At 41.6% G+C, this 27,724-nt stretch overlaps 2 protein-coding genes, 1 long non-coding RNA gene and 2 other non-coding genes across 5 annotated transcripts; 3 read left to right on the top strand and 2 right to left on the bottom strand.

Moving 5' to 3' along the window:
• The first annotated feature begins 13 nt into the window (after window positions 1–13).
• On the top strand, window positions 14–2,069 carry LOC139103388 (uncharacterized). The gene is made up of 3 exons (XR_011545878.1): window positions 14–905; window positions 1,488–1,710; window positions 1,862–2,069. It is a non-coding gene; the product is annotated as an uncharacterized lncRNA (long non-coding RNA).
• Window positions 2,070–2,106: 37 nt separating this feature from the next.
• LOC139103242 (pancreatic lipase-related protein 2-like) lies at window positions 2,107–4,805 on the bottom strand. Its single transcript, XM_070657719.1, has 8 exons — window positions 4,783–4,805; window positions 4,568–4,686; window positions 4,217–4,482; window positions 3,624–4,095; window positions 3,159–3,410; window positions 2,905–3,019; window positions 2,548–2,748; window positions 2,107–2,406 (listed from the first exon to the last, which is right to left on the bottom strand). Exons 1-8 carry the CDS (start codon window positions 4,803–4,805, stop codon window positions 2,322–2,324), a joined length of 1,533 nt encoding a protein of 510 aa, XP_070513820.1. The 3' UTR covers window positions 2,107–2,321.
• A 342-nt stretch (window positions 4,806–5,147) lies between these two features.
• On the bottom strand, window positions 5,148–16,816 carry Verm (LDLa and CE4_CDA_like_1 domain-containing protein vermiform). Its single transcript, XM_070657718.1, has 7 exons — window positions 16,701–16,816; window positions 13,639–13,769; window positions 12,739–12,871; window positions 11,413–11,543; window positions 7,555–7,704; window positions 6,311–7,233; window positions 5,148–6,221 (listed from the first exon to the last, which is right to left on the bottom strand). Exons 1-7 carry the CDS (start codon window positions 16,814–16,816, stop codon window positions 5,988–5,990), a joined length of 1,818 nt encoding a protein of 605 aa, XP_070513819.1. The 3' UTR covers window positions 5,148–5,987.
• A 7,997-nt stretch (window positions 16,817–24,813) lies between these two features.
• Window positions 24,814–24,912, top strand: Trnay-gua (transfer RNA tyrosine (anticodon GUA)). Its single transcript has 2 exons — window positions 24,814–24,850; window positions 24,877–24,912. It is a non-coding gene; the product is annotated as a tRNA-Tyr (tRNA).
• Window positions 24,913–25,230: 318 nt separating this feature from the next.
• On the top strand, window positions 25,231–25,329 carry Trnay-gua (transfer RNA tyrosine (anticodon GUA)). The gene is made up of 2 exons: window positions 25,231–25,267; window positions 25,294–25,329. It is a non-coding gene; the product is annotated as a tRNA-Tyr (tRNA).
• The last annotated feature ends 2,395 nt before the right edge of the window (window positions 25,330–27,724 follow it).

The raw sequence follows: 27,724 nt of genomic DNA, 5'->3' as shown, positions 1-27,724 counted from the left end.
ACTCTCAGAGAGAGAAAGAGGAAAACGGAGAAAATCATCATATCAGTGCCATCTGTGTGCTCCAATTCGAATATTTTTAATTAAACTCGAACATGAATTATACGTGTGTAATTTTATATTAATATGCATGAAAAAAGCGAGATTTTACAACAAATTACTAGTATTAATTCTCTCATCGTACGTAAAAACGTTTTTAAAAATTAAAATAAATAAGATACACGTGCTGTACGATATCATAGATCAAATATTCAACTCTACATTTTTATACAATGACGCAAAAATTATTAAGTTTAATTTATAAAAAGAGAAGGAAAGTCGTAAAGAGATTACATTCCAAAAGTCGAAAGAAAGACGACAATTATTGTACATAATTATTTCGCATATGATTTATGTTCTTTCTTTCTTAAAAAAAAAACAAAAGTTATAAAAAGATTTAAAGAGTAATGTTAATGTAAGTTAAGTAAGTTAAGATGTAAAACAATCAAAATCAGAAACAAGGATTGAAAAGCAAAATATTCTAAGCGACAAAATAATATGTATATGTATTTTACAGGCTGTGGAAATATTTTAAGGTGTTGCGGCTGTTTGTTATTGTAGCATTAGTAGTGAGCATGGTATGGTTATTTAGCCAAGGTCGAGATGGCGTAACGTGTTGCTGCCTCGGCCGAGCCAGGCAGCGGCCAAGGGCCCCGGCCGCCGCCACTTCGAGCGGACCCGCCGAGCTTCGGGCTCCGTCGTAGCCGGCCACTCGAGCTGTCCCCTTCTACCTCATTACTCGACCGCACGTAGACCCGGAAGGACGTCGAACGTTGTCGCGACTCGGAAGTGAATTATCTCAATCTCATCGACTTGCAGACGCAATTGGCTCGCGATTATCAAGCGTATTGAAGCAGATATCATCTCAGGTATATACTCAGATATCTGCAGTTTACTTAGCGAAGCTTTAGAGCTCGTCGAGCGAGCTCGCTTACCTCGTCGACGGTTTGAAACGGCGCTCGTATCTGCGTGCAGATTTCGTATTAGATTTTTCGACGAGTTAATAGTAACGCGAGCATATTCAAGTAGCCAAAGTTCGTGTGTACTTTTTCGGTTTTATTGGAGTAACGTGTAGGCGAGTTGCCGGAAGTAAGTGATAAAGTATGTACGTTCTAGAAGATTTATTCGGTGCGAGGGAAACGCTCGGCCAAGCGACGATTATATTCCCGGACGAAATTTGCTCGCGGTGAATATTTTTCGGTCAGTTATCGTGATTCTCGGCCGGGATTCGTTTAATGAGCTCGCGGCGCGAGTGGGGAAGCGAAGGGTACGTTCGCAATTCATGACGTCAGAGCTACGGTTTCTGGCGTCGAGCGATAGTCGAGTGAAGTTGTCTTCGCGTACCCTGACGCCATTTTGATTGCGCTCGTACATTCGTTCCCGAAGCCGCGTCGTGCACGTATGCGAGTCGTGATCCGGGGAATAATCACCTTTCGCATTGCCTTTTCCAGCAGCAAAATGCGTCGAGAGAGTTGAAGAGCGTTGTGATTGTTCGATCGACCTTGATTCAGATACGCACATTCCGCGGAGGAACGACGATGAAGAGGAAGCCTGGAGGATCGAAGCCTGGAGGATCGAAGCCTGAAGGACCGAAACCTGGAGGATCGAAGGAGGACCAAAGGAAGGAAAGGAAAAGACTCAGGAGGCATCGAGCGACGTCGCGTCAACTCCAAGGTGACGACTTACTCTCTTATTAAATACTGTAATTAATTTAACATAGAAAAAAAATTAAATTAAATTATCTACATGCTCGTAATAATTATCTTTCGAAACGCAGTACATTGAACAGCGGATTAATTAGAATTTATTTAATTGTATTTTACAGATCGACGTTGTTCAACCTCATCAGAGTGCGGAAATTCTGTGCAGAGGAATCGGGCGCGGCTATTCCTCGCTTCAAGAACAAGTGCCGTGAGAGACAACGAGGGAGAGCCAAAACAAGGAGAAGGTCATCGGACAACAGCGGAAATTCTGTGCAGAGGAGTCGCGTGCGGCTGTTCTTCGCTGCAAGAACAAGTGCCGTGAGAGATAACGAAGCCGGAGAGCCAAAACAAGGAAAGGTCATCGGACAACAGCGGAATATTCCTGTGTTGCTGCCCATCGTATCAGGTGAGTGACGAAGTCAACTTTATTCCAATCTCATTAAATAACTTGCAAAATGTGTTGCGTAACTCATACATTTAAAGTAAGAAAATAATTGTAGGGAAAGAAAAGTCGAGATTTATTTTAATTGCACGTGGACCGCTTTTATTTGATAATATAAAATTGACAGAGATATATGTATATTACAAATACGTGCAGCTTTCATTTTTAAACTCTATGTGCATCTCGTGCGAATTTATTGCGGTGTTGGTTGTACAATATTCCCACCTATTAATAAACAAAAAATTAATCAATTGTTACTATAAGCACATATCGTATTCCGCTTTGAAACGAATATATAACTTATAAGACGCGATAGAAAATTAATTCTTTTTTTTAATAATTAAATATAATAACTAGAATTTTTACCTGTTGCCCTTACGATCTTCAATCGCCAGTTTATTAAATAATATTACGTCCGCATCCGGATCCGCGTCTTCTTCAGTATTTTTAGTAGAGCGGTGATACGAGATAACATCGTCGATCGATGTAATATTTTCTGTCAGCGCGTTGAAGTCTAACGCCGCGATGTCATAAAACACCATTTGTTCGTTTGTCGGTTTGGGCAAGCTTGAAAATACGGAATATTAAATGGGTGATTCACTTTGCTTAAATGCAAATTAAATTTTCTAAATATTTAAAGCTCATGATATGTATATTACTATGTGACGGAGATCACGATTGAATACTTAACGTTATTTTCGCACAAGCAATTTTTTTACTTACGTGCATGCGATTCTAAAGAGCGTAGTAGAATTGTCGAGGAAGATTTTGAGAAACAATGTACCGGATGTTTTTAGTATGTCACCAGACGTCGTTAATGATGCTCTCACTGGTTGACCTATAATCGCAAGGTTTTTTAAATTTTATAATAGTATACCTTTCAAGTTTAATTAATGAGTTGATGGCAGTAATGTTCTCCTAGCAATATTTAATACATTTACTTCAATAAAGGTATAATTATTTTTGTGTTTTGATACCGCAAAACGGTGGTTCAGCTCTGGTCGCCAGGTAATAGATCCCCAGAGCTCCGCGATTAGCCGCGTAACCCATCTCTTGATTCCAATTTGTTGACTCCATAGGGAAGCATATTCCTTTCGCATAAGATATCCCGCCTTTAGGACAAGGCCATGCGGTAAATTTGCATTTCTCATTTTGCGAGCGGATGCTCTCTATGTAGAGCAGCAAAGCTCTAATATGACTGCATGCTATATTTTTATCCAGTACATTTTCTAAATGCGAACGAAAAAAAAAAAGGGATAACTTATTTCTTAATCAATAAGAACAAATGTGCTTTGTAATTAAATAATATTATTTATATTTTATTATTTAAAAATTAAAATATAAAAAAAACTTTCGTCAAATGTAACGAAACGACACAGCGCGCATAATTTAGTTGCATTATTTTATTTATATTTAACGCGCTCGGATCATTTTTAATTCACCTTTGCGACTGACCACCACCGAGTTCTTGATATCCGTGCAACCAGGTTGCTCTCTGCCACCGTTAGGAAAAAAGTCGATGTGCCCGATCGGTTTAAGTAATCCAAAGCCGTCCATGAAATCCGGAGAACCGTCGGTGTGAATGACGTCGACGAGGCGGGCGTCGGTGGCGTCCAGTTTTCTCGATTTCTCCCTGAACAGATGATGCCTGAAGAAGGGCGACGCCGGGTCGAGGCCCGTAATGCGGCCCAACAGTAGATTCTTGGTCTTCAATACTTCCGAGGCGCAGCCGGCCACGTGCGCGCCGAGACTGAAACCGATCGCGTGGATGTCGGTAGGATTGATTCCCAAGTTGACCGCGTCCAAAAGTATTAGGGCCAACTGTCGACCGACGAGCTCACTGTTTGCCACTGCGGCACCATAAGTAGTGCCCGCTCCTTTCGTCCAGTCCAAAATAATTATGTTTGCGTCTTCCTGCGCGCGGGATTAAATAAAGTTTTGAAGATTTTGAAAAGTGGCGGCTTGACATTTTTTTTTAAATAAAAATAAAATAATTTTGATTAAATTGTAAGAGTAATAAATTGCTGGAAATTACTATATCGAGAAGTAAATTAATGGCAAGCATCGTGCCGGCATCGCTTCCGCTGCCTTTGAAGCCATGTATCAATACTTTGAGAGGTTTGCTGACGTTAAAGTGGGAATGCTCGATGGATTTTAAGTTGTCCCCGTATTCCAGGAGTTTCGGTTCATGTCGTTCCGCGCGTGAATAGAGATAGAATTTGGTTTGGATAAAATTAGGATGCTCGGGCGGGCGTTTTATCGATAAATGCGGCGGCGGGTCGGCAAAGCAGCCGACTACATCTGCAATATTTGACATTTTATCTGGATCAAATATCTTTTTTGTTAACTTATTATTTTCGTATTTAAAATAAAGATAATATTTTACCGTAACAAACTTTAGACTTCTCCTCGCGAGCGATAGCAATTCGTCTTAGCACAGCGCGGTTTCGCGCCGCGAGTAATTTAACTGCAAAAAAAAAAAGAAACAAGAGATACAATATTTTACTTTTAGAAAATTAATTACTGCTCTTTAATTTAAATATTACGTATTATAAAATAAATTAAAGCAACACTTTTTATGCTAAAAATTATTTTTTTTACCGGGCGGATCTCGCGAGTTCCATTCCGCGGAAGGATGACTCGTCACGTCCCAGCTGAGAGGAGGAGGAGGCCCAAGGAAGGCAACATGCATCGGCGGAGCAACTTTTAGGTGAGGTTTAATTTTTCTTTTGCTTAATATTCTTCTTTCAAACCAAAAATTTTCAGCGTTTTTATAATATGTTTTATTTTTTTGTTACAGCCACCTGCTGCATCTTCAACTCCGCTGCTGCGCATCGACCGGTGAGTCGCATGATTTTTTATAATTTTACTAACAATAAATTCTCTGGATCTTGTTCTTAATTAATATTATATTATACATCGATTGGGAGAGCTAATATAAAACAACAATAATACACTTCGTGAGCTATTTTTGTACAGATTTTATTTGAACATATTAAAAATATATTATACTACGAATTAAGTACTTAAAACGTCGCGCGTTGCTTAAATTCTAAAGAATACATGATTAAAGAGGCACGGAATAATATATTTCTATTTTGTCTTTCGTTTTATCGATCGCAAGGCTCTATTACATTATATCTTGAAAATAAAAAAAGAACAAGAACGAAATTTAGGATAGGGCAAGGATCCGATAATATGTACAAGTAGGATGTTTCCGGGATTATTTCGTTCTCGTCGAGCATTGATTTTCGAGAGTCGCATCTCAAGATGTAGCTCACCGCTCTCGTCGCACAAGCGACAAAAAAAAAAAAATAAAAAAAAGAAAAAGTTCTTTCCCCACGAGTATCGTCGACGATGGCATTTCCTACGAGAAATCGATACGCAATCATCTTCGCGGTAGCACGTGGTGATGTGCGTTTTACCGATTCTAATTTACATAAATAATAATAATAGTATAGTTATAAGCCGAGTCGCGGAAGAGAAACCAGGCTAGGTGCGTTTTCCCTTGCGAAAGCAGAAGCGCTTCGCTTCACTTTAATATTAGCGGTACGGCTCGATCTTTAAGCGGCTGAGATGACGCTTTCTAATTGTGATAAGACGATTCCGAGATCTCATCCGAAATCCCTCGCCCGTCGCCCGATTGCTTTCTCCGTATTTCTCAAAGCTGCGCGCTCTCGTACGCCGTGGGTCGATCACCACGATTTTATCCGACGTGATTTTCCGGACTTGCCGAAAAAACGATCTATCTTTGATAACTGGATCGCGCGGCCGGTTGACGCGTCGCTCGTATCGCAGTCGACGAATCACTTTCTCGCGGAGAAACCGTCGCCGGTGGGGTCGAGCAGCCACGGATAATTGTTAGGGCATTCCATACAAGTAAAGAGACGCAGGGTCTCGCCGGGTAGCTCTCTGGTTGTCAAAGGGCAGGCGTTGGGCAGCGAGCAGTAGGGTAAACCTTTTTCGTCGCAAGTTTCCTTCCAGTCTTGGAAATCTCTGAGCGCGGAGAGCTCAGTCGGTTGTTGCATCCATTTAATTACCTGGAAAGGCAGCGAGATATTAAACCAATGATTTTTAACGCGACGAGGGTATTAAACGATTATTTAAAAGCGCTAGCTCGACTTTTTACCTGAACCATAGTAACGAAGTACACGTCGCTTCTGGCAATCATTTCTTCAATAAACTTGATCAGCTCGTCTTTATATTCCTTCTTGCTTTTCAACCAAGACGCGTGGAAGTGTAGACCGAGCGGCGCACGGTTGCTATTGAAATGCCTGTTGAAATTGTGTCTGAGTAGACGAGCGAATTGTTCGCCGGTTTGAATATTTGAGCAAGAATCGACCATGTGGCAACCCGGCAGAGACTCGTCGAAAGTAGGATCGTCCCTGCGGTCTAACTCGTTCATTACCATCTCCCAAACGGGATGCGACCGCGACGGGCAGTTGCCACCGTTTCCGTTACATTTATGAGGCATTCTAAAGTACAACGTGTACGGCCAAATCGGCACGCGGCCCAAAGACGCGGTAATAGAGGCGTCGTATACGAAGAACTGGTCGGCCATCATCTCGAACTGCTTGTTACCGCCGACTCTGAGGTAGGGCGCCCTTACGCCGATAATAGAACCGTCGGTGATGTTAGCGAAACGCTCGATGATCAATCTGGCACCGGCCATCTCCGCGAGCCAGTCGTCGTACGAGCCCTGGCTCCAATATTGCGGGTCCTCTTTGTGCGTTAACGAAAACACCGAGATCTCGTGGCCGCGTCGGTGAAGATCTTGCACCGCCGAGTAATTAGTATATTTGTGAGAAACGAAGAACGTGCCGCGGATTTGACAGCCGTTCGGATTCTGCCGTTGCCCGTTGAAAATCTCTTCGTAGAGATCGATATTGTCCACGTTCACCGCGCCGTTGAAAGTAATCGTGATCATCTGCGGTACTTGCTGGGGATCGATGTTGCCGGGTATGCGGGTACCATCGGCCGAACAATAGCAATCCGGTAGGACGCATTGGGTGGGATCGCAATCCGGGGCGCGATTAGGATCGGTCTCGACGGCTGCAAAGTAGAATTTTTTTTTTTAATATAGTATCGATAATTAAAATATTAAATATTATTATCCAAAAATTAATATCCATAAAATATTAAAATTTTTTTACTTAAAGAAAAATTTTAATTTGCCGTTGTACGCGTTGAGCCATCCTGATATTGAATTTAATATAGACATTATCAGTTTATATATTACTCACAATCGGTATCTTAATAATTACTTGATTCTATTGCGTAACATATAATTACAATTCATATCTGGGATCGGCTCGTGTTACGTATAACATCATACGACCGCAGTAGGCGAACATAGCGCGTTGCAACACTTACTGCAGGCGTTCTCGTCGGACTCGTCCTTGCAGTCGGGTTTGCCATTACAGAACAGTTCCTTGTCGACGCATTCTCCGTTACCACACGACAGTTTCCCTTCCGGGCAAACGGGTTCGTCGGTTTTTAGGATAGGCAAGACCTTACGGGGCTCTGTAAAATGCAAACTCCAATAAACCGTCTATTTGCGAATTTATTATCATCCGAGATATATTAAATATACTTATATCCAACAAATTATTAATAGCATAACCACAGAATGCCCAATACAGCATAATTTCTAACATACTTTATGAATCGATCGTTAGAGAACCGATTGCCGTTCTAGACTTTAATCAAAGCGCTAATTTCTTCATTAAGAATTACAAATTAACTCGTTGTCATAAATAATATCGAAATAAAATGAAATTGAGGTACAAGGTGTTTTGAGATAATTTATAAAATATTGAGATTGTTATCACGCTCTATAATTTATACGAAGAACCAGATCGGTATGATTAAGGAAATTTATTTTGCAACAGGCACTTTATGGCTATCTATATGAAAACTATATAAAACTCTAACGGCTGTTGGTGCTTTAAATAATTCACGTGAACAGCTGTAATGTAAAAAAAAAAAAAAAAAAAAAAAAAAAAAAAAGGCCCGAACGCCACTATTCCCGTTTTATTTACACACAGCAGCGTAGGAACCGTGTCATTTTATGTAGACTGGACATAAACGCTTAAGCTGGGGAGGGTCGTGCTGAATTAATTCGTGCCATCCAATCTCCGTAATCTACTTCGTTACTTTAGCAGACAAATGACATTAAATCTCTGTGCGCCTTCTAACGCGTGGTGGCGGAGTATATACATGTAGCTTAAGGAGTTCGAGCTCTGCTATTAATTCTTTCGGAGAAGAAACCGTCTTAACAGACGCGCTCGTTCCTACGCCACTGCCCTCCGAATTTTTTGTTTTGTTTTTAGTCTTCGTTGAGATAGTGTCTCGTCTCGTTTGTCGTCTTTTTATTTTCGTTCTCCAATCTTCTCTTGTATTTGTCGTTCAATACGAAGTGCACATTTTGCCGGTTAGTCAACGCTTTTCAAAGCTTTCGTTGTCCACGATAGGATAAATGTGTATTGGCTCGTCCTGCAACCAACTTTACCGGTTTTCGCAGGAAGGGACTATTTGTCTTTCGCTCGTCGGCGGCTCTGCCGTCAAAGATAAACTTTGACTCTGCGTATGTCTACCTCGTTGACTGGCAACGATGCACGCAAGCCGTTATTCGTGTACATGTATGAAATCGTGAGAAAGGCAGAGAGAAAGAAGGAACGAGATAAAAATGAGCTTTGAAAAATATGATAGTGCGAGCAAAACTAATAGAGGAGCGAGAATATATTGCAAACAAAATAAAATATAAAGCAACGTGAGCATGAGGAATTTGGCATGTTTGGTAACGTGGCAATTTCCAGATTCAATTTACAAACGTCAATTTAACAAAGTTTTTTTTTTTCTTTTTTTTGTTATTTACTTAACAATAAAAATTTAATTTGTTAGAATTTTCCATGACCTTTTGTCGCTTGGAAGTTGATTATTTCTGTTCCTGTCTTTTAGTTTGACTAACATTTTCTTAAAAAGATGATACGGAACATCCTGTTCGCTAATCGCTAGCTGCGACAGATTAAAATTACGGAAATAAATGTGAAGATAGGTCTCGTTGCATTTTTTATTTTTTTTTTTTAATTTTTTAATGATCGTGAAACGAGAGTTATAAGGGAAAGAGAAGTCTCTTTCTTTATCTTTCTCTCTTGCTCGATTGAAATTAACGATCGGATTGATTACACGCGTATTTTCGAGACTCGAGTAGTAAAAGTGGAGCCAGTCAGACGGCTGGCCGAGTAGCGAGGAGCTACTCCTGTAAGGAGGCCAGATCGCCGAAGCGAAACCGATCTGGATGTAAAGAGAAAGATCGGTGAACGATTATGTGCAACCGCGTACCTGGAGCGAATTAGAGAGAGAAGGGAAATCGCTAAATGTTAGAAAATTATTGCGTGCCAATGTTAACTCGTATTCGAATTGCGGAAAGATCGTGACATTTGAAATTTACATCGGCGGCGGTAACATACGATTGAAATATATACGGGTTGTATATTTTGCTAATGCACATTGATTAGTCAATTAATTATTTTTTTTATATCTAATACCTGTTTGCAATATTAAAATTAATTTGTTTATACAAAGACTTTCATTGTGAAACACAAAAGATGTAATTATCTTTCAAAGTAGAAAGATTATCAATGCGCGGTTTGCAACATACGATTTTAAGCAAGTTTCTACGCGGATACTTTTTTTTTTTTTTCTTGTGATTTCTTACGGCGGCAACCCTTTTCTTAACACAAGACTCGATAATTAACTTTAAGTACTGTCACTCAAAAGTAAATTCCTCTCGGTCGTTAAACGATACACATTAAAAAATGTGTTCGCGCAAGATAAATATTTTGTTACCGGTTATCGTCGCTCACAAGGGACCAGTGTCGTAACGCGGAAGTACAGTAGTCTTCCGTGTGCACACCGGCACGCAACAGTGTTAATGATTTGATGACAGCGTCGTTACGCCGAATGCAAGTTTAGTAAAGATCGAAATTGGACGAAACCGCATAAGTCAAGTGTCTCATTAAACTTTGGTTGATCAAAATTGAAACTGCCTTCCGCGAGAAGAAAGAAATAGAGAGTTAATTGATACGCGTATAAAAACAACTATCTCTTGAATTATCGAAACGAGGACGGTGGGATTATTATTAGCCAAGCCGGAACGGAATCGAGAACACTTGTCTCTTCGTCCAATTTCATTGGAAAGTGCAGTTTTTGTTAGTCATATGCGCGGTGAGTCGTGGAAATTGCATTGAGAAAAATTACGGGAGATAGCTTCGAGTATTCGAAACCGGGTTAGGCCGTTTACGAGCTGTGCGATGTTTTCACGACCGTAACGTCTCTGAAACGTTTTCGTCCCGTTCGAAATGATGCGGCATAGAACGAGGCCCCGGCGGGCCCCCCCGGACACTTTCGCTGAAAATCGAAACCAGTCCTCGTCGAGACTCGCCTCAAGGTTCAGGACGAAAGTGGTCCGGCAAGAAACGTCTCTCGAAAGTATCGGAGATTTTCGATCGTTAATCTCTGAAAATACAAATCCCTCCTCTTGTTTCCCTCCTCGCGATCAATCTCGCGCCGAATCCCGTCGTCGCGTTAACGCCGCGCTTTCCTGTTTAATGGCATCGCGCGACCGTTGGAAAGTTTCGCATAATTGACTTTTTTTTTTTCTCTTTTTTTTTTTAACCGCGTCGTTTGCGTAACGAAAACGATTGCGTAATGTTCCATATCGCGTTCAAAAGAAGCGACTTTTGGTTAGTAATCAGGTAAGCGGCCGGATTGAAACGAAAACTGATCAATCGCGCGCGTTCGAGTAATTTGAGATAATTTTACTTTCCGCGGTGTCTCCCTTGTTCGGCACGTTTTGATAAGCGTTCAGAGACGTTGGTGGTCGCTGGAAGCATGAGAATGCGTAAGGTGCGTCCGAAGACGGTCATGCGTTTAATTCTAATGATACGAACGGGGGTGCGTGCTACGTTGCGAGCCTACGAGGGAATCGGCGATTTAACCGGCGAGATTGACGGCCGCCATCGCCGATTCTCCGACTTACTCTCGAGCTTGTCACAGTTGGTGACTTTGCCCTTCCAGTCACAGGTTTGTTTGTCCAAGTCAAAGGCCAGGCCGCTGGGGCACGTGATTTGCTTCAGGCCGGACCTTGTACACCTACCGGAGCCGGGACAGAAAACAAAGGGTGCCTGCGTGAGTCTAACTAGGGAAAAAGATATGACGTTCGCTTACTCTCGAGTTGATCGCAGTTCTTCACGTTCGTCTTCCAGTCGCAGGTCTGCCGCTCGATGTCGAACGCGAGACCCGTTGGGCACCGCACGGTCGCCAGCCTGGTCACGCCGATCTCGCTCGCTTTGTCGCACCTAAGATCATTTTCATATCGAAAATCGTTTTCCACGCTCTGCGGTAGCCTCGCACGCGAGCAGTAATTTCAAGTCTCTCTTTCATTCGCGCGAAATAATTAGGTACAAAATACAATAGAGACGAAATAACACATTTTTTTTTTTTACAACCAACGAACATACTCTGACATATTAGAAATTTGTATGAGCCATTGTTGCAACGTAATGTCAGCGACGTGGCCGTAAGTGCGTTATTTCGTCTATTGTTCTATCCGCCGGCTTTAAATTTAATTCACGAGGGTCGTGCTCGCGTGAATGAAAGTTGTCGCATAAATGAAGGCGTAGTGATTGCTGTATTGAAAGAATCCTGAATTGGATTAAGAATGCGGTAAAGGAAAGTTATTTGTGTTATTTAAAAAAAAATATATATATATAATGCCAAAGAAAAAGTTAAACTGGGCTCTCGATACTGCTGATCTACCAGATCACCTTGAGCGCTGCAAAATTTGATCAAAGCATTCTTGATCAGTCACATCCTGAATCAATGACTAAACGATCGACGTCGTTTTTTTTTTTTTTTTTTTTTATCAATCGATGACTTATTGTCTACATTTCACGATGTTTAATATGCATTTTATCAAAACCGGACGTCCTTGAAACTTACATTCTCTGCCGTGGCGCTGACCGAGACAATTAAAAACGTAGCGTCTTTCTTTTTACATTCTTTAACAGGGAATTAATAATTATAGCAAGCTTTATATATAATTAAACGTGAGCGAATATAGTTCAACTAGTAAGATTAAAACTGACACGATCCGGGGAAAGTGTATAAGTGATTGAGTCTGACAAGTAAGTCTGCTTCCCGGCGACCGGTATAGTCAGTGATATAAGACGAGGTGCAGGCGGAAGTGAGTCAGCAAGCTAGCTCTCTTTTTTTTTTTTTATTTATTTAAAACTCGATTCACTTAGCGCGATTCCATTCACCCGCGGTTACTGCAAATCAAATGCATTATATAAGAAGACATAATCATATAAAGCGCGGAGACAAAACTCGTCGGTGCTCGTCAAGTTCTTGGTAACCGGCTGAATTTTACTTTTACTATTCTTCGCGTGAAATAATATGGTTTATATAATATTAATTCCGCCCGGGATCTTTGCCGCCACCGGAGTGGCTTCGATCCGATCCTGTACGCGATGAAATAATACGGCGGCTTACCTCACGACATCGCGACAGTCCCCTTCGACGCTCAAGCGAAAGTATTCGTCGCCCGGTCGGTCCTGACAAAGTTCCTCGGCGTTTGCGTCGGTCCCGTCGCCGCCTTCCTCATCTTGCGCCCTGACCTGTGTCTCTGCAAGCAGGAATATAATTTTTTTTTTTTTTTTAATTATGAAAGTCCTTGGACAGTCTCTGTATGATATACCGCGGAACTTAATAGCAAGAATATATACTGTAGATAGCGCAGATGATAATGAAGGTATTGTGAAAGAGAAATTAAGATTTTACGACGCGATCGATGGTGGATTTTTAAGTGGAGTCGTATGTGACATTTCGCACGCTGAGGTGAATTCGATTAATCGTTGCAAATGTCACGATCGGTTCACGACACGAACGTGCGCTTCGCGATCGCGGATCGCGGATCGAAGGAGGGGTCGGTGAACTCCAGTAGAAGTAGAAAGTCTTGAAAATGTCAGGGCAACGGGGGTGGGGAAAGCAACAGTGGTTCTCCAAAGTAGGTTTTTATTTCTCGCCGTCTGCTTTTATTGAAATGCACGTTGCCAAAGTTGATTTCAATAATTCCCTCTTATCTTTATTTACAATCGCAATATCTCGATGTTGACCGACAACATCTACGTAATATTTAACTTCTCACGATTAAAAAAAAAAAAAACAGAAAAAAAAATATTTTGGATGCAATATTTTTATTTTGGCAATCGCGCAGTTTACTTTGTCTTAAATTACAATTTAACGTATTCCAGTTTCGGGACGCATAAATTAAAATTTTTTTAATTAGATTTTATTACGGCTTGCAAAGGGCGCAGATTATAATAGACGTCAGAGTCGCGCCGCGAGAAATTTTTGCATGGTTAAATCGTAAATGAAATAGATTGCACTTACCGGCGAGTAGACACAGGGATCCCAGTAGAAATATTAACTTCGGCGACATCGTCGTCGTCGTCAGGACAGAGAACGTCTGGACAAGGCGCGCCCTCTCCGCCCCTCTATATGTGGACCACCACTCCTTCCCTCTTCAACGTGAGACTTTCACCTTCCGGATCGTGCTGCCACCTCAGTAGAGGACATTAGGAAAGAAGCGACGTTCCGTTCATTAGAGAAAACGAAAAAGATCGACGCGCCGTAATTATAATTATGAAATAATTATTCTTTACGGAAGCCCGTTACTTTGGTTAAACGAGAACAAAGCCGGTAAATGTGACGCAATCCTCAAACCCGTAGGTATTATTTTCAAAGTGGCATCGTAGAAAGCAAAATGAAAACGTAGGATTCAGAAAGATGGGCTGGATACGAGTTTGAGCGTGGGATGGAATGCAGAATTAATCGTTGCACGCACGGATTCTATTTTTTGCCTGGCTCGATTATTTATTTCTTCATTTTTGCGCCACCAGCTCGTTCGACGTGGTGACCATTTTTAACTCGGCGTATCGCTGATTAGCAGCTTCTTCTTCGAGTAAAAAAAAAAGAAAAGAAAAAAGAATCACATCAGGAATGCTGCATAGCAAAATCTAAAAGGCTGGATTTATAAAGCTGTTTCGAGCATCTAAGGGAATTAGGCGAATTAACATTTAATCTTCAAATTAGGCGATTCGTATTTAAATGTCCATTATCACAATGGCAATTTCTTTAATGCAAGCGTGATGTTATTCAAGGTCCGGGTCGTGATTTTGAGCACTGTTCGTCGAAAGAAGTAAAAATAAAATTTGTTTTTTTTTTTTTCTTACGAAGCTCCTTTTTACGATCCTCATGAAAAACGTTGCAACGTCCCGAAGGCGACTGCAAATAAAGCCTTGCACTCATAAACCTGAGAAAGTGTCACTCGCGCTGCGTTACTTTCATCGGAAGCCGCGCTTGACGACGTACTTAATACCGTTTTACGGCGCGGTATCGAAGAGCATCGACGTCTTCACAAAGTAAATTTAATCTATTGCTCCGTTAAGGGAAACGGCGTTACGACGCCTAAAGAGAGTTCCGCTTGAAAACGAAACTTGCCCCGCGCGTGGGAGGTGGAAAGTAGTTTCGTACGAGAGAGATACAATTTTCGATGTAACGTTCGTACGCGTACGTGCCCGCGGGATCTCTCCCAGAGGCATGGAAATTAATTGCTCGCTCGTGATTTTGTGAAATCGTTAATAATTTAATCCCTTTAAGTACGTAATCGCGAGATGAATTCTCCCGGAAGAGCGATATCCAGCGAGGCACGTCGAGTTTTCCGCCCGCCGAGAGGCTTTTGACCTTTCAGCGTAACCCATTGCCACGGTTTCGAAAACCGCATTTTCTTGAAACGTAACGTACGACCGAGTTTCCGATCTTATCGTAAAAGAGAGCGACAGGATTGCGTTTGTTTTCTTCTAGCGGTGGAATCGTCGCGTGATTTTAACACCTCCGAGGCTTCTCGCGGGACGATGATGATTACGATTTACTCGACGATCCATAAATTTGCGGTTTACGCAGCAAAGGTTATCCGCGTCGTTACTGGCGAAGTAACATCGCAATGTTCGTATGATCACGCGAGGTATTGCATCGAGACGCAGGCGAAAGACGTTTATTCCAAATTCAGGTTACGAACGTGCGCGAGGCGACAACCGCGAATGAATACGGATCCTTTTCAATGCCAGAGAATAAAAAGAGCCAGAGATGTATTTTCAAGCTGACGTGTCGACGTCGCGAAACTCAATTCTAATACGGAAACCACGGCCACCTTTGTAATTGCTCACCTAGACGAACGGTTCGACTCGCGATACCAGAATTACGCTTATACAACGTCGAGAATTTAATCACGCCGGTAATTATGACACGAGAGCTATAAAAAGCGTCGCCGTTATATACGATTAAAATTTGCATGGAATCGACGTTATTCCAACACGTACTTTCATTACGCAAGGTAGGAAAGAAATGAACCGTTAGACGAAGTAATAATACGACTCTATATTAATCGGACACGTACAACTTACATGATATACTACGTAAATTTTAACGCCACGCGTCGATTTATATTAAAACAAAAAAAGTTTTTTTTTTTAAATACAATAGTACGTTCAAGTATATGTACATTTCGGTCAGGTTTTTCTCGGCGTTGCGACACGGGAGGAGCCAATGGCATTTCTAAATGCGCGCTCGAGTCGAGTCCTTGGTGAGATGCACGCGTCGGGATGCCGACGGGGGCACACGTTCACCCACCGTACGTGTAATAAATAAATGGGGAATCGTGCAGGAAACCAGTTTTCGTAATGTTCGCGATGTGCGTGCGGTGCGTACCGGCCTCTCCATTCCGCTCCTCCCTCTTCCTACGCGTATCGTCGTCGAGTTATCCTAGGTGAGCCCGAACGTATCCTCCTTATCCTGGCGATCGACCTCATCCGGCCGACCGGTTGCCGAAGTAAAAGTAGTTGTCCAGTTAAAAGTTATCGCGGCTGCTCGGATACACATACGCCGCTTCTTCTAGGTCACCGCGGAAAGCAGTTCGCGTTGTCCGTGCGTCGACACTTGCTATTATTAACTTCGTGAATTTTAAAAAAAAAAAAAAGAGGAACGACATTAATTTCAATTTTTCAATTTTTTACGCGCATTGATTCAAACTTCACGAGATTAAACGAGACATTCCGATCGGGTATCGCGAATATCGTGGCGCTCGAATTTAATATCGATCGCAAGGTACGAGTCACATTTGTGAAAAAGCAAGATCTAGCGACGTGAGAATTTTCATTATCTCGTATAGGAAGGCTGCGGGGGGTCGCGCATAAATGTCAACTTTGCCAATCGGCATCTCGAAGCCTTTTTCCTCTGGTAGCGCCGATTCCTACTACGCGATGGTGCACTGAACTTCAGCTTTTCTTCGCTCACGGTTCCCCACTTTTCTATCTTTTGTCGGCTACTCTTACCTATCCTACGTTCTCGTTCACTCTCTCCTTGAACTACTGTGGGTGGGTCGACGCCGGGCTCACCTTCGACTCCTTGAATGTTGCCAGAAAGATCTCAGGAGAGTGTCACTCAAAAGAGAGACTAGACGTATCAATTGGAGAACGGGTTTCGTCACTTTTTTCACATCGTTCTTTTGCATCGAGCCGTGTTAATTATTGCATTAGGTATACGATAATTATCGCTGTAGGTAGGATAACCATCGTTTCTGAGATTGCGCGTGTCAGTTGCAAGACTACAGCTGATGAAATGTATATTTCAACGATTACAATGCGATATCTCGTGAAATAAAAGAGAAAAAAAAAAAAAGGAAAAAAGAGAAACGTAAAGAGAGAGAACGAATCAATTAGCCTAACAAATTTGAGAGATCGATTATATTGCACCGCCGGAATAACCAGTGGACAATGACCTGTTCACGGTCAAGTTGAAAATCGCGTCGTCTCTGGTATGCGTCGATCATACGAGTCCTCTTCCGCCGCGTGATCGGAATTTAATCGGCCGAATCGTGCGTTGATCCACAATCATTTATCTGACCTGATTTATTCTCGTGTATCTGTTACGCGCAAAACTATTCGAATTTCTTTTTCACATTTCAATACACCGTGCGTAAAAAAAAAAAGACGTACATGTCACATGTCGAATACGAAGGCGCGCCTAAATTTTTCTTACATTTATTTGCGAGGTTTAAATTATTTAATTTACGCGATAAAACTAATTAATTATTAAATAAAAAATATTGACGGCACGTGCTAATTGCGGAAATAATGCGTGCGCGAAAGATTGCAAATTTTGATCGCGTCGCGAGGGATAAAAACGGCAATTGCAAGTAATTCGACAAAAATGGTAGTTTTTTTTTCTGTTTTTTTTTCCAGCAGAATCGTTTGACGATTTTACGTTGCAAAACGTATAATGATGTAATTATTACGAAATAAGATTGCGGCGTGTTCGCACCGGGACTCGCTACGTGCGAAATCTATTTTACAGCAGCGTTAAGCGTGCAATTACACGTAATGCATAATGGTCGCCAAGTCCGTGCGACGGCGGCCGCGTAGCTCGCGATTTCTCTTGCGTAGTTTTCCCGTCGGCGAAGATTTCGTCCCGCTTTTGTTCAACGGCGAAGACGACGGGATGCTGGCTCGTTTCAATGAGAGATTAAAAAAGTACCGTAAGCGCAAATTGAAAGGTAGAAACGACAAGCCGCGAGGGCGTGCCAGAAAAACGGGGGAGACATCGCTGCATTCCCGATGCATCTAAGTAGGCGCGCATAATTATGCGCATCTCGTATTTCGAAACGCTTCTCTCCTCGCGGTCGTTATGCGCTGCCGTGCGGCTCGCCTTATCCAGACTTTCCCATCGAAGACACCGACGCTTTCCGAAGGGGGAAAAAAAAAAAAAAAAAAAGAAAAAAAAACCCGCAGGCGGAATAATCGGTTGATCTTTGCGATCTTTGCGAGTGTCAAAACTAGACGATAATAAGAAAATTTCCTCAACGCGATAATCTTTTATCTTTGGAAAATTGAACGGCGGATCGTTCTTCTCTTTGAAATTAATTCGTAATTATGTACTGCCGAGTGGATAATTCACAGAACAGTCAGTTTGATATAAATGGTCTTTTAAATGACAACTCTAGCCTTAATTAAGTTTCTTGGAATACAAGAAAGACCGTTTGAATAGGCACTTTAATTGCAAAATTATCGCACGGGAACGAAAGCGGTTCACCTTGTGACGGCAACCTTCCGCCTCGCTTCTTGTCAACGAAGAAACTGTTAAGATTTAATATGTAAAATATATGTAAATTAATGTGTCTTTAACAGAAAAAGAAAGAGAAGATTATATAAAATTTCTTCTTTCTTTCTATTTTTTTTTTCTTTTTTTTTTACAAGAAGATAATAAAAGGTAGTTAAGTGTAATTTTGAGCAAGAAATAATTTAAATAAAAGAGTATACTAACGAATAAGATTTAATTTTACGCAAAATAAATCTATAAAAAGATTTTAATTACAAATTTTCTCCCGAAATATTCTATTCAAACGGCTTTATTGTATATCGATCGCGACTTTAACGCAGAAAGTGCATATTACGGGAACGCGATGGGATGAGTTATTGGCCGCTTCCGTGTAAAATCTCATCCGACAGCGGAATTCATTCTCTCCTCTTTTCATCGGCGTTCTATTAAATAGAAAACTTTATACGGAGACTAACTCTCGTAGCACATTGCGTCGATAATTACTAGCCCGGAGCTAATATCGCTCGAGTCGCATTCACAGGGAGGGAGTTAATTAAGAAGAATCGCGTGTACGTGGTGGGTCCTCAAGCGCGAGGTTGTTTTATTTTTCGATAATTGATTTTAAGCCAATTTCCAATTTATTCTGATTCTGGCAAAAATATTGCTAAAATGTTTTTGGCGATATATATATTTTTTTTTATTTATTAAATATCTCGATAACAATAGTTCTAATTAAAATCAATAAATTGTAACATCCAGCGGGGATTTTTTTTTCTCCCTCCGATGGCACAAAGTTTCTGAAAGAGAATCGCGAGAGAGAAATTTTGTTTGGAAAGGTACGTCGTCCGATTTGTTGTGTAGGTGAGAAGGAAGGTGGTTCACCTTGCACAAACAACCTTCCGTTATTTACCGTAATTCGCTCCACGGTCAGCGGTGCTATCGATTCCCTTAGGCGGCTATAAAATGCGCCGAGATGTGAATGCGCTTTCTTCGAATCCACCGGTCGGGATTTGTCATACGCCGGGAATTCGTTCCTTTTCATTTTTCTGCGAGTCGCGCGAAGGATACGCGCCGTATTTGGTGCTAGGTGCACGATGCGCTATTTTAACTATCGCTACATTGCAATCGAGTGAATTGAGACCCACGTCGCTATTCAGAGAAATCAGACAGTTATATCGCGAGCCAAAAAAAAAAAACAAGTATTTATAAATTCAAAATTGGATTCACAGCTCGATATATAATAATTATATTATATATTTCTTATGCTTATTAAATAAGCACTTTATTTTCAATCTGGTTTCTTTGTTTTCGTTGAAATCTCGGAGGATTGAGCGTAAATTTTTCGTTTCGTATGTTACTTTTTATGCGACTCACGTGTCAACCGGATGCTTATTATGCGACGAATCATTTCGAGACAAAGAGTAATACCTTCAAAGGATTTTAACGTAGAAGGCTGAGCGAAATTTTTCAAAAATGCATATTGTCGGCGATCATTATTGTTGGCACATGCAAGAGTGAGCTCTCGCGATTTTTTGAAACGTGTGCTGCGTGCACTTTTTTCGCGGCCAAGAGAAGCTGTTAAGAAAGAGTCGCTAGGAGGAACAGTTGCGCGATTCGAAGAAAGTCTATACAGCGACCCGAATTTTATGATCCACCTTTCTAAATTGACCTCCAGATCGAATTGCCAGTGTGTCGACAGGGCCGGTTAAATCCAATACGACTTACAATTCTACAGAACAGTTATTTAATTATTTTATTTTATTATTATTTTTTTTTTCTTAATTTAAAACTTTATCGATTAAATTAATAATTTTTTAGCTAGAAGAAAATAATTGATATCTAGCACAAAAAAAATACAGGCGCAACTAACTTTTAAAATATACATTTATTATCTCAGTCAGTCTTTAATATCCCGTTTACATCGGAAAGCTCGTAATTTTATACTGGAAAACAACCGGAAATCGTGCATTACCAATGTCGCGGTTATACTCTCGCATCGTTTATCTACGGAGAAGTTATTGATCGATCATCGCAATTCGCAGGCGCGATTAAATAGCTATCATACTTTGCAATCTGCTTGATATCCCGGAAATCTGCCACGGTCGGTTGTTCCTGTACGTTTCCCCGTGAAATCCACGTAACCTAACTACCACCTAACTACCACCTCTGTTAGTACACCTTGCTCAGCGACGTGCGACGATACGCGACACGGGCTCGTATTTTAAGCTACCAGGATTGAGAAATTGATTTTCTTCGCTAATGTAGAGATGCACGCGCGCGGATCAGAGCCGATTTTGATACGCAGGCTGCAGCAAGTTAATTCGAAACGGGATAATTCGTCGATCATTACGATTAGAGATTGCAACATTTTCCAAGACTGTCGACTGCACCTAGGTATACTAGAATCGTTTTATGATCGGGCAAATGAATGACCACCTTGTCACGCTTTCGTGAAGAAGAGCGATGAGTCTCTTCATACCACGACGTTAGAAATCGCCGGTGAAATTTAATTGTTTACTAAAGGTATAAATCACTGTGCGAAAATAGAGCGTGTTGTGATACCAAATTTTTTTTTTTTTTTTGGTCAATTTATTCGTTCAGTACATTAATCACGAAAACTTGACTAATTGCATTGTGCAAAGAAAAAAAACAAAGTATATTAAATTTTTTACATTTCTTTTATTAATGTATTTTTTATATATACATAAAAAGAGCACCATAAATTCCGAGATATAAATTCTGTATTAACATTCTTCGGTTGAAATATATTGCTGGAAATTGTTTAATCGATTTCGACAGTGTCCGCGCTTTCCGCGTAGCCGCATCTCGCAAATCGGCAGTTAAGGCCGTGCCTTTTTAATACCCCATCTCCAATTTTTATAAATCTTGCGCAAGTTACTGTCGTACGTCCGATCGTAATATCGACTCCGATACGTGACTCCAGCCGGTCGTATGGTTTTCGAGGAATTCCTGATTTTGTAACTCCTTGGTGGCCTGGGACGACCTTGCCTCTTGTCACTTTCACCAGGGCGTCCGCAGGCCAGCAGGATCGGACCAGTTGGTACACGATGCCCTGGATGAAGGTCTGAAAGTAGAGCGAAAATGAGAGAGAGAGTGAGAGAGAGAGGAGCAAAATGCGGCCACGTGCAAACGTCCACTTATAACGACGAAATTGTGCGGATGTGTGCGTATGCGTACGGTCCATTTATATGCATACGTGCATGTCGTGTTGTGTAGTAGGGAGCGGTCGACCTTGCCCCTGAGGAGGTGCGATGCGCGAGATGAGGTAGACTACGGTCAGGATATCCACAGGACGGACGCGTCCAAGAAATTCGTATTCTCTTCGCATATTCGAATCGTCGATGATTTTCCCCTCTGACCCCGCGTCGTTTCAAGTTACGAAAGAAATAAAAAAAAAACGACTACTCGAATCTGAAGGAATATTTTGTTATAGGAGAGAGCGCGATAAGAAAATTACAGGCGCGAAAAGAGAAGCGCTTCAGTTTTCAGAAAGTCTCGCTTTCCCTTCGGCTAGTTTGCATCTAAATTGTCATTAGATTATATTTTGCAATCGATTATTAAGTAGGCTTTTTATTTTTTTTATTTTTTCGAGAAAACAACTCGCAACTTTATCCTCGGCGCGCGCGAGAACGATTCACGAGGCGTCGGTTATTTTTCGTGGCGAATCTTAACGTGGCCGAAAAAGAAAAAGGGATGGAGGGAACGTCGGTTGGGGACTGTCCTTGGAAGTTCGGAGCCGATCTTATCTATCGCTTAATTAGCTGACATGGATCTTCTGGAAGTCCGCGGGCTTGAGTTCGGGAATCGTGTCCTCGCGGCTGGGCGTCTCGAAAGACAGGGCGAACGAGTGGCTTACGCGGTGCACGACAGCTCGAGGGCAACATAACACGGTCCCGCCGGGAACTTTCACTGTCAAACGTCGTATATACGTCATGTAACCCAGGGCTGAAGTCGGCAATGCAGCGAGAACGATGGGTGGGCAAGAGAAGGATTTCGCATTACACGCGCGATCTCAAGAAAAGTGCATTCTCGCGCGCGAATAAGTATGAGAATGACCCCGCCCGTAAGAATAATGGGACGATGTTGCATCGGGGCGACTGATAATTTCCGTTACGCGACACGCTTATCGCCAGCAATTTACGCTCGACGCCTCTTTGATATTGTACGGTGATTATACTCGGCGCGAATAGCATTTCATTTTCAGTAACGCTTCTCAAACGTTTCAATTGATCGATTGACCGACGTATCGATAAATTTGTCGACAAATGCAATTTTTTTTTATACTAATCTTATCTGCCGTTTATATTTTTGGCGTCAAATACCTTTGTTGGAATTTTTTTAATGAATTAAGGACGGCTTCGTTAACAAACTAATGTCCCATTGTCTTTTTAAGTTGCATTTATAACTGCAATACTTAACATATATTTAGCTCTTTAGTCGAGAAAACGATCCGTGGCAATCGTAATTTATTTCATCTGCAATTCATCGGATAATGCGAACGTACGTTCGTGATTGGAAAAAAATCGTTAACGCTTCTGTGCTTCATTCAATCCGGGTGATTATGCGTTGTCTTCTGCCGAGTAGCTCTCTCATAAGTTCCCCTCGCGAATAATGAGATGTTGTAATAAACGTAGGTATCTCGTTACACCTTCAATAAGCATTCAATGACATTAAAAAAAAAAGAGAAAAAAAAAGTTGAAAAGAGAGAAGAACTCGTCGAATGAAGAGGACGCAATAATTACAGAGAGTTGAAAGTTGAAAGTGACAGTGGAAGATGCCGAGATTCTCTTCTGCCACTCTTGAATCCAATTTCGTTTTCATCCGCGAGTCGACAAAAATATCCTTTCATACATTTCGATACATTTACATAACGTCTGTAATATCTGGTGGCCATCTACGAATGCAATGTCGATAAATTTCTCCACTAATGTAAATGCAAATAAATAAAAAAAAAAAAAAGAAGGAAAGAAATTAATACGCGAACAACTCGAAGTACGAACAGGTCAATTAAAACTGAAAAGAATTTAATTAATTATCTTTTTCACCATCTCTTGATATGGCGACGTTAAGCAGATATTCATCGTGAGCCTTCGTGAACGAACCGCGGCAGTCGCATAAACCTCGGGTCGCAATCGACACGCTTTTATGCCTTTCACTACGAAAATTCTTCCGTTATCGCGTCTGAATCGCCGTTAAAACTCACGAAAATAAAAGAAACGGCCGCGAGGCAGGCCGATTAACAAGGACGACGACGCCCGATCAATCGCGAGAATTTTGCGCTCTTCGTGACACCGGCGAGACGGTATCTCGAGGTCGTGTAATGCACTTCGCCGTGACACTAGCGATCGCTCGATCGATCTTCCCGGCCTCGTCCTTGTCCGTTTGAAAAAGAGCTTCGCGTCCAGCCGAAAAACTTGCTGAAAGCTGCGTTTCCTATTCCGATTTTCGTCATCTCGATAACAGTCCAGTTTGTTTTTCGAAAAACAACTCGCGTCGTACGTCACTTTCTGGGAAGAAAGCGAATGGAATGCGCGCGGATAACGCGAGGTGTGGCAAGTGCGATATGCAGTTTACTTAAAGATTTCGAGCTACTGACTCGAGGCGAAGCTGCCTGCGAGCCGAGAAAAGCGCTTCATCTTTTATTTCGGATTTTATCGGGACAACGAAGAAATTAGTAGGCACGTTAATTGAGTCGAGCGAACGTAACGAAGACGTAATTAAACGTAGGAAACAAATTCGAAGCAAATGGATTTAATGAGGTCAGCGTCTGTAGACTTGTTCGGTGTTTTCGAGCAGCAGGTTCTCACCCGTGGGTGAAAACGCTTCAGTCGCCTCGCCTAGCCACGAAATCTGCATAATCGCTTTCCATCGAGATTAGATTTTCTCTCGTCGAGGACGGGCGGGTCTTTACCGCGGGATTTTCCGTCGCGTTGAATTAGTCACACGTTACGATGGTTTCACCTGGCAATTTGTTTCTCGTTACGGAAACGACGGCTTCGCCGAGACGTATCCCCCGTTATTTAGCTCGAATGATCGGCGGCCCCGCGATTCGATCGGAAGGAGAAAGAGAATTTCGCTCGTCCATGCGGAACGCTCGTGTAACGCCAGTAGCAGGACACGGTTTATTATTACGCTCTCTACCTGTCTTACGTGGACAGCAGTTACATTAATATCGCGACAACGTACCGGAACACGCCGTGCCGAGCAAGAAGATATTATCACTCTGCGGCAACATTGTCGTTAATTTACGCCGCTGCTTCGCAAATCGCTGCTCTTATCACGGATTTCTACACGGATCCACGCGTGTTAACATTCGGGGCTATCGTGGCCAGATTTTTTTTTTTCTTTCCTTTTTTTTAATTATAACGGCGATTAAATGACATTTAGCAACAACCTTCGATAGCTCAGTTGGTAGAGCGGTGGACTGTAGTTAGTTAATTAATTATACGAAAAGACATCCATAGGCCGCTGGTTCGAATCCGGCTCGAAGGAAATTCTTTTGCCGCTTTGTTACAAACGCTAAAAGTCTCGCTTTAAATGAAGATCTCTTTAGCGAAATTTTATTTTAATTGGATTATTTACTTTTATTATATTACTAGGATAATTCAATATATTTTTTTTTTTGCGTTTACGTCTTCTTCCTGGATTGTTAATTTTATTTTTCTTTGTTCGATCTTCAGTTATAGATATTTATTATTTTAATTTAAAGATATAAAATGTGGTGTATTATTATTTTATTTAATATATCGTAGTAGCTTCAAAGGCGATGCCTGAAAAGATCAGATTTGTTTAAGTAGTCTTCACCATAATCCTTCGATAGCTCAGTTGGTAGAGCGGTGGACTGTAGAAGTTTAAAATTTATATTCAGAAGAAATCCATAGGTCGCTGGTTCGAATCCGGCTCGAAGGAAAGACTTTTTTTGTTCTTATTACATTGCTATCGTACTAGAGCTTTCTGCCGTTTCAATTTTATATAGCAGAAGGTGCCATCTAACGCCTCATCTTTCATAAGTTGCGTAATCGTTAAATTTTTTTTACACAGTGGTTTAAAAATCTTTTAAGAGCGTTACGTTTTATTTATATGTCGCAATCGATTAAATAACCGTTTACATAATTTTATCGAAAATTAATATTATATTAATACAATAATAACGTAATTACGTATCTTAATTTTACACGTTGTAATTATAATCGGGCTTACGAGACGAGGCTCGTATCTCGAGACATGGGAGTATCTGTTGTTTTCATAAAGCGGCCTTGATTTTTGCGTCGCTCGTCGCGATATCATCGCCCGGTGAAATTGACCATTGCGAGAAAATTCTCCGCGGCCTCTCTTCCGATCTCGTCGCGCGAGGAGAATTTCAATTAACAGCGCGGAGATAGGCGGACGCGACGGTATATCTGCATACACCCGGCTAAAAACGAGTCGCAGCAAACGGATAGACAAATGGCTGGCCGCGTCACTCGTCTTCCGTCACCCACTGACCTAGTAGGAGTCAATTTCACCAAGCCACGCCAGTTTCTTCGTTCGGCTCGGCGTATCGAGGCGCGCCAACGGCCGTGCCAGCCTCCGGCCCGGCCGGCACGAGTTATTAAATATTCCATTATCGGGATTCTTGCACTCGCAAGCGGTTTAACGGCCAAGCCTGCTTTGTTTTAACGTAGATCCCCCTCCCCCGTTTCACCGTTAACACCGGAAGCGCGCGAGATAACGCGCGTTACTTCCAGCCTCCGAAATTGCATCCCTTATCTTCGTTCGCCTCGCCGAGACGTATTAATGTTAATAATGCAACCACCGCGACTTTTTTTTTGTACTTGCAGAACTTCGTAATTGCACGGTTACATTTCCGGACGCGCTTACCCCCAGTCGTAATTTTTTTTAATCTAGAACTTAATTCTGAACTTGAAAATGGTGAAAATTATTCACAGGAAAGTTTCACCGGCATTCCGAGCGTGTGACATAAGTAAAATTTATTTTAATATGTATTAGTATTAGATTATAACATGCAATTAAATATCATGTAACGTCGCGCAAAGAAAAAAAAAAAATTAAAATAAGGAACGCAGAACATAATAAAGCGTTTACGTAATAATACGCAGATATACCGAAGCGACGATATCGTTAATAATGACCAGCGCGATAAACTTTGGATTTAATGATGGTCCTCACTCGAGACCATGAAAGTTTTATCGTATCCGCCGAAGATAATCGATGCGGTGCGCGAACATGATTAATACCCGGTGGCGCATCTGGAAGCCGCGTACTTGATAGTGGCATCTGGATGGCGCCGTTAGGCGTGTTTCGTCTTTATACAGCAACGGCCTTGCTCCGCGAGATACACAGCTTTCTCTACTTTCGCTTATGCGAGATTTTTTTCAGCATTCAGGCTGCCGTTTAGTGCCGTTTACGAGTATTCCGTACGAGAACTGAGAAACATTGCATTCCGTTGAAGAACGGGAGAAAATTCGTCTTGTATGCAAAGATCCTCGACTCGCTCGTTAAATCACCCTCGTGAATTAATCCGTCAAACTGCATCGCGTGCGGAGCAATTAGCGAGATGATTATTAATTTAAGGAGAGACAAAAGCTTTTCGGCTGCAATTACGATGGAAAGTTTAGCCTAAAGAATTGATTAATAATATGTACTTAATCGAGATTATTATAACGTTCTCCTCTGAAAGAGTATTGATTATTTATTACAGTTATTACTCATAAATGCAGCCGTTCCTCCGCGTAAAAATTATCCGAGAACGATCGCGTCGGTTTCTGAGCTCAGAACTCGGCACAGAGAAGTTAAGAATGTTACGAGATATGCTACTTTTAAGGATGCCCTCTTTGTCGTTGCGAAATCCATTAGCATGCTTTCCACGAACAAATGGAATTTGATCGTGGGTGCACTTTGCGTGACGCTGAAAAATTATCTAACAAAGACATTACCGCGAGTAAAAGTCCGCCGATTACGCGGGTAGGCATTTGAATAACGAAGAAGAATAATGCGGCCACGTTTTACGGTCGTCGCATTATTTTTTTTTCCGACAACGTGCTTTTCTGCAAAAGTGTGTTGAAACGTTCGACGCATATTGCAGTTGTTTTTCCGTATAGCCGATAGCGCGATACGCGATAGATTTTGTGTACAATTATTTTATTTACGATTAATCGATTTAAGAATCTATTGTTAGCGGGACCACGAATCCTATTAGCGGTGAAAATTTCATTTGACGTTGATAAAGCGCGTCTCGAAACGAAGCCGTTGTAAACGACGAAAAAGAGATTTCATCGGAATGCTACCGTCGGCGGGTCGGTTG

Source organism: Cardiocondyla obscurior, linkage group LG06 (assembly GCF_019399895.1).
Source record: "Cardiocondyla obscurior isolate alpha-2009 linkage group LG06, Cobs3.1, whole genome shotgun sequence".
NCBI lineage: Eukaryota > Metazoa > Arthropoda > Insecta > Hymenoptera > Formicidae > Cardiocondyla > Cardiocondyla obscurior.
This window is presented reverse-complemented; position numbering and strand designations above follow the sequence as displayed.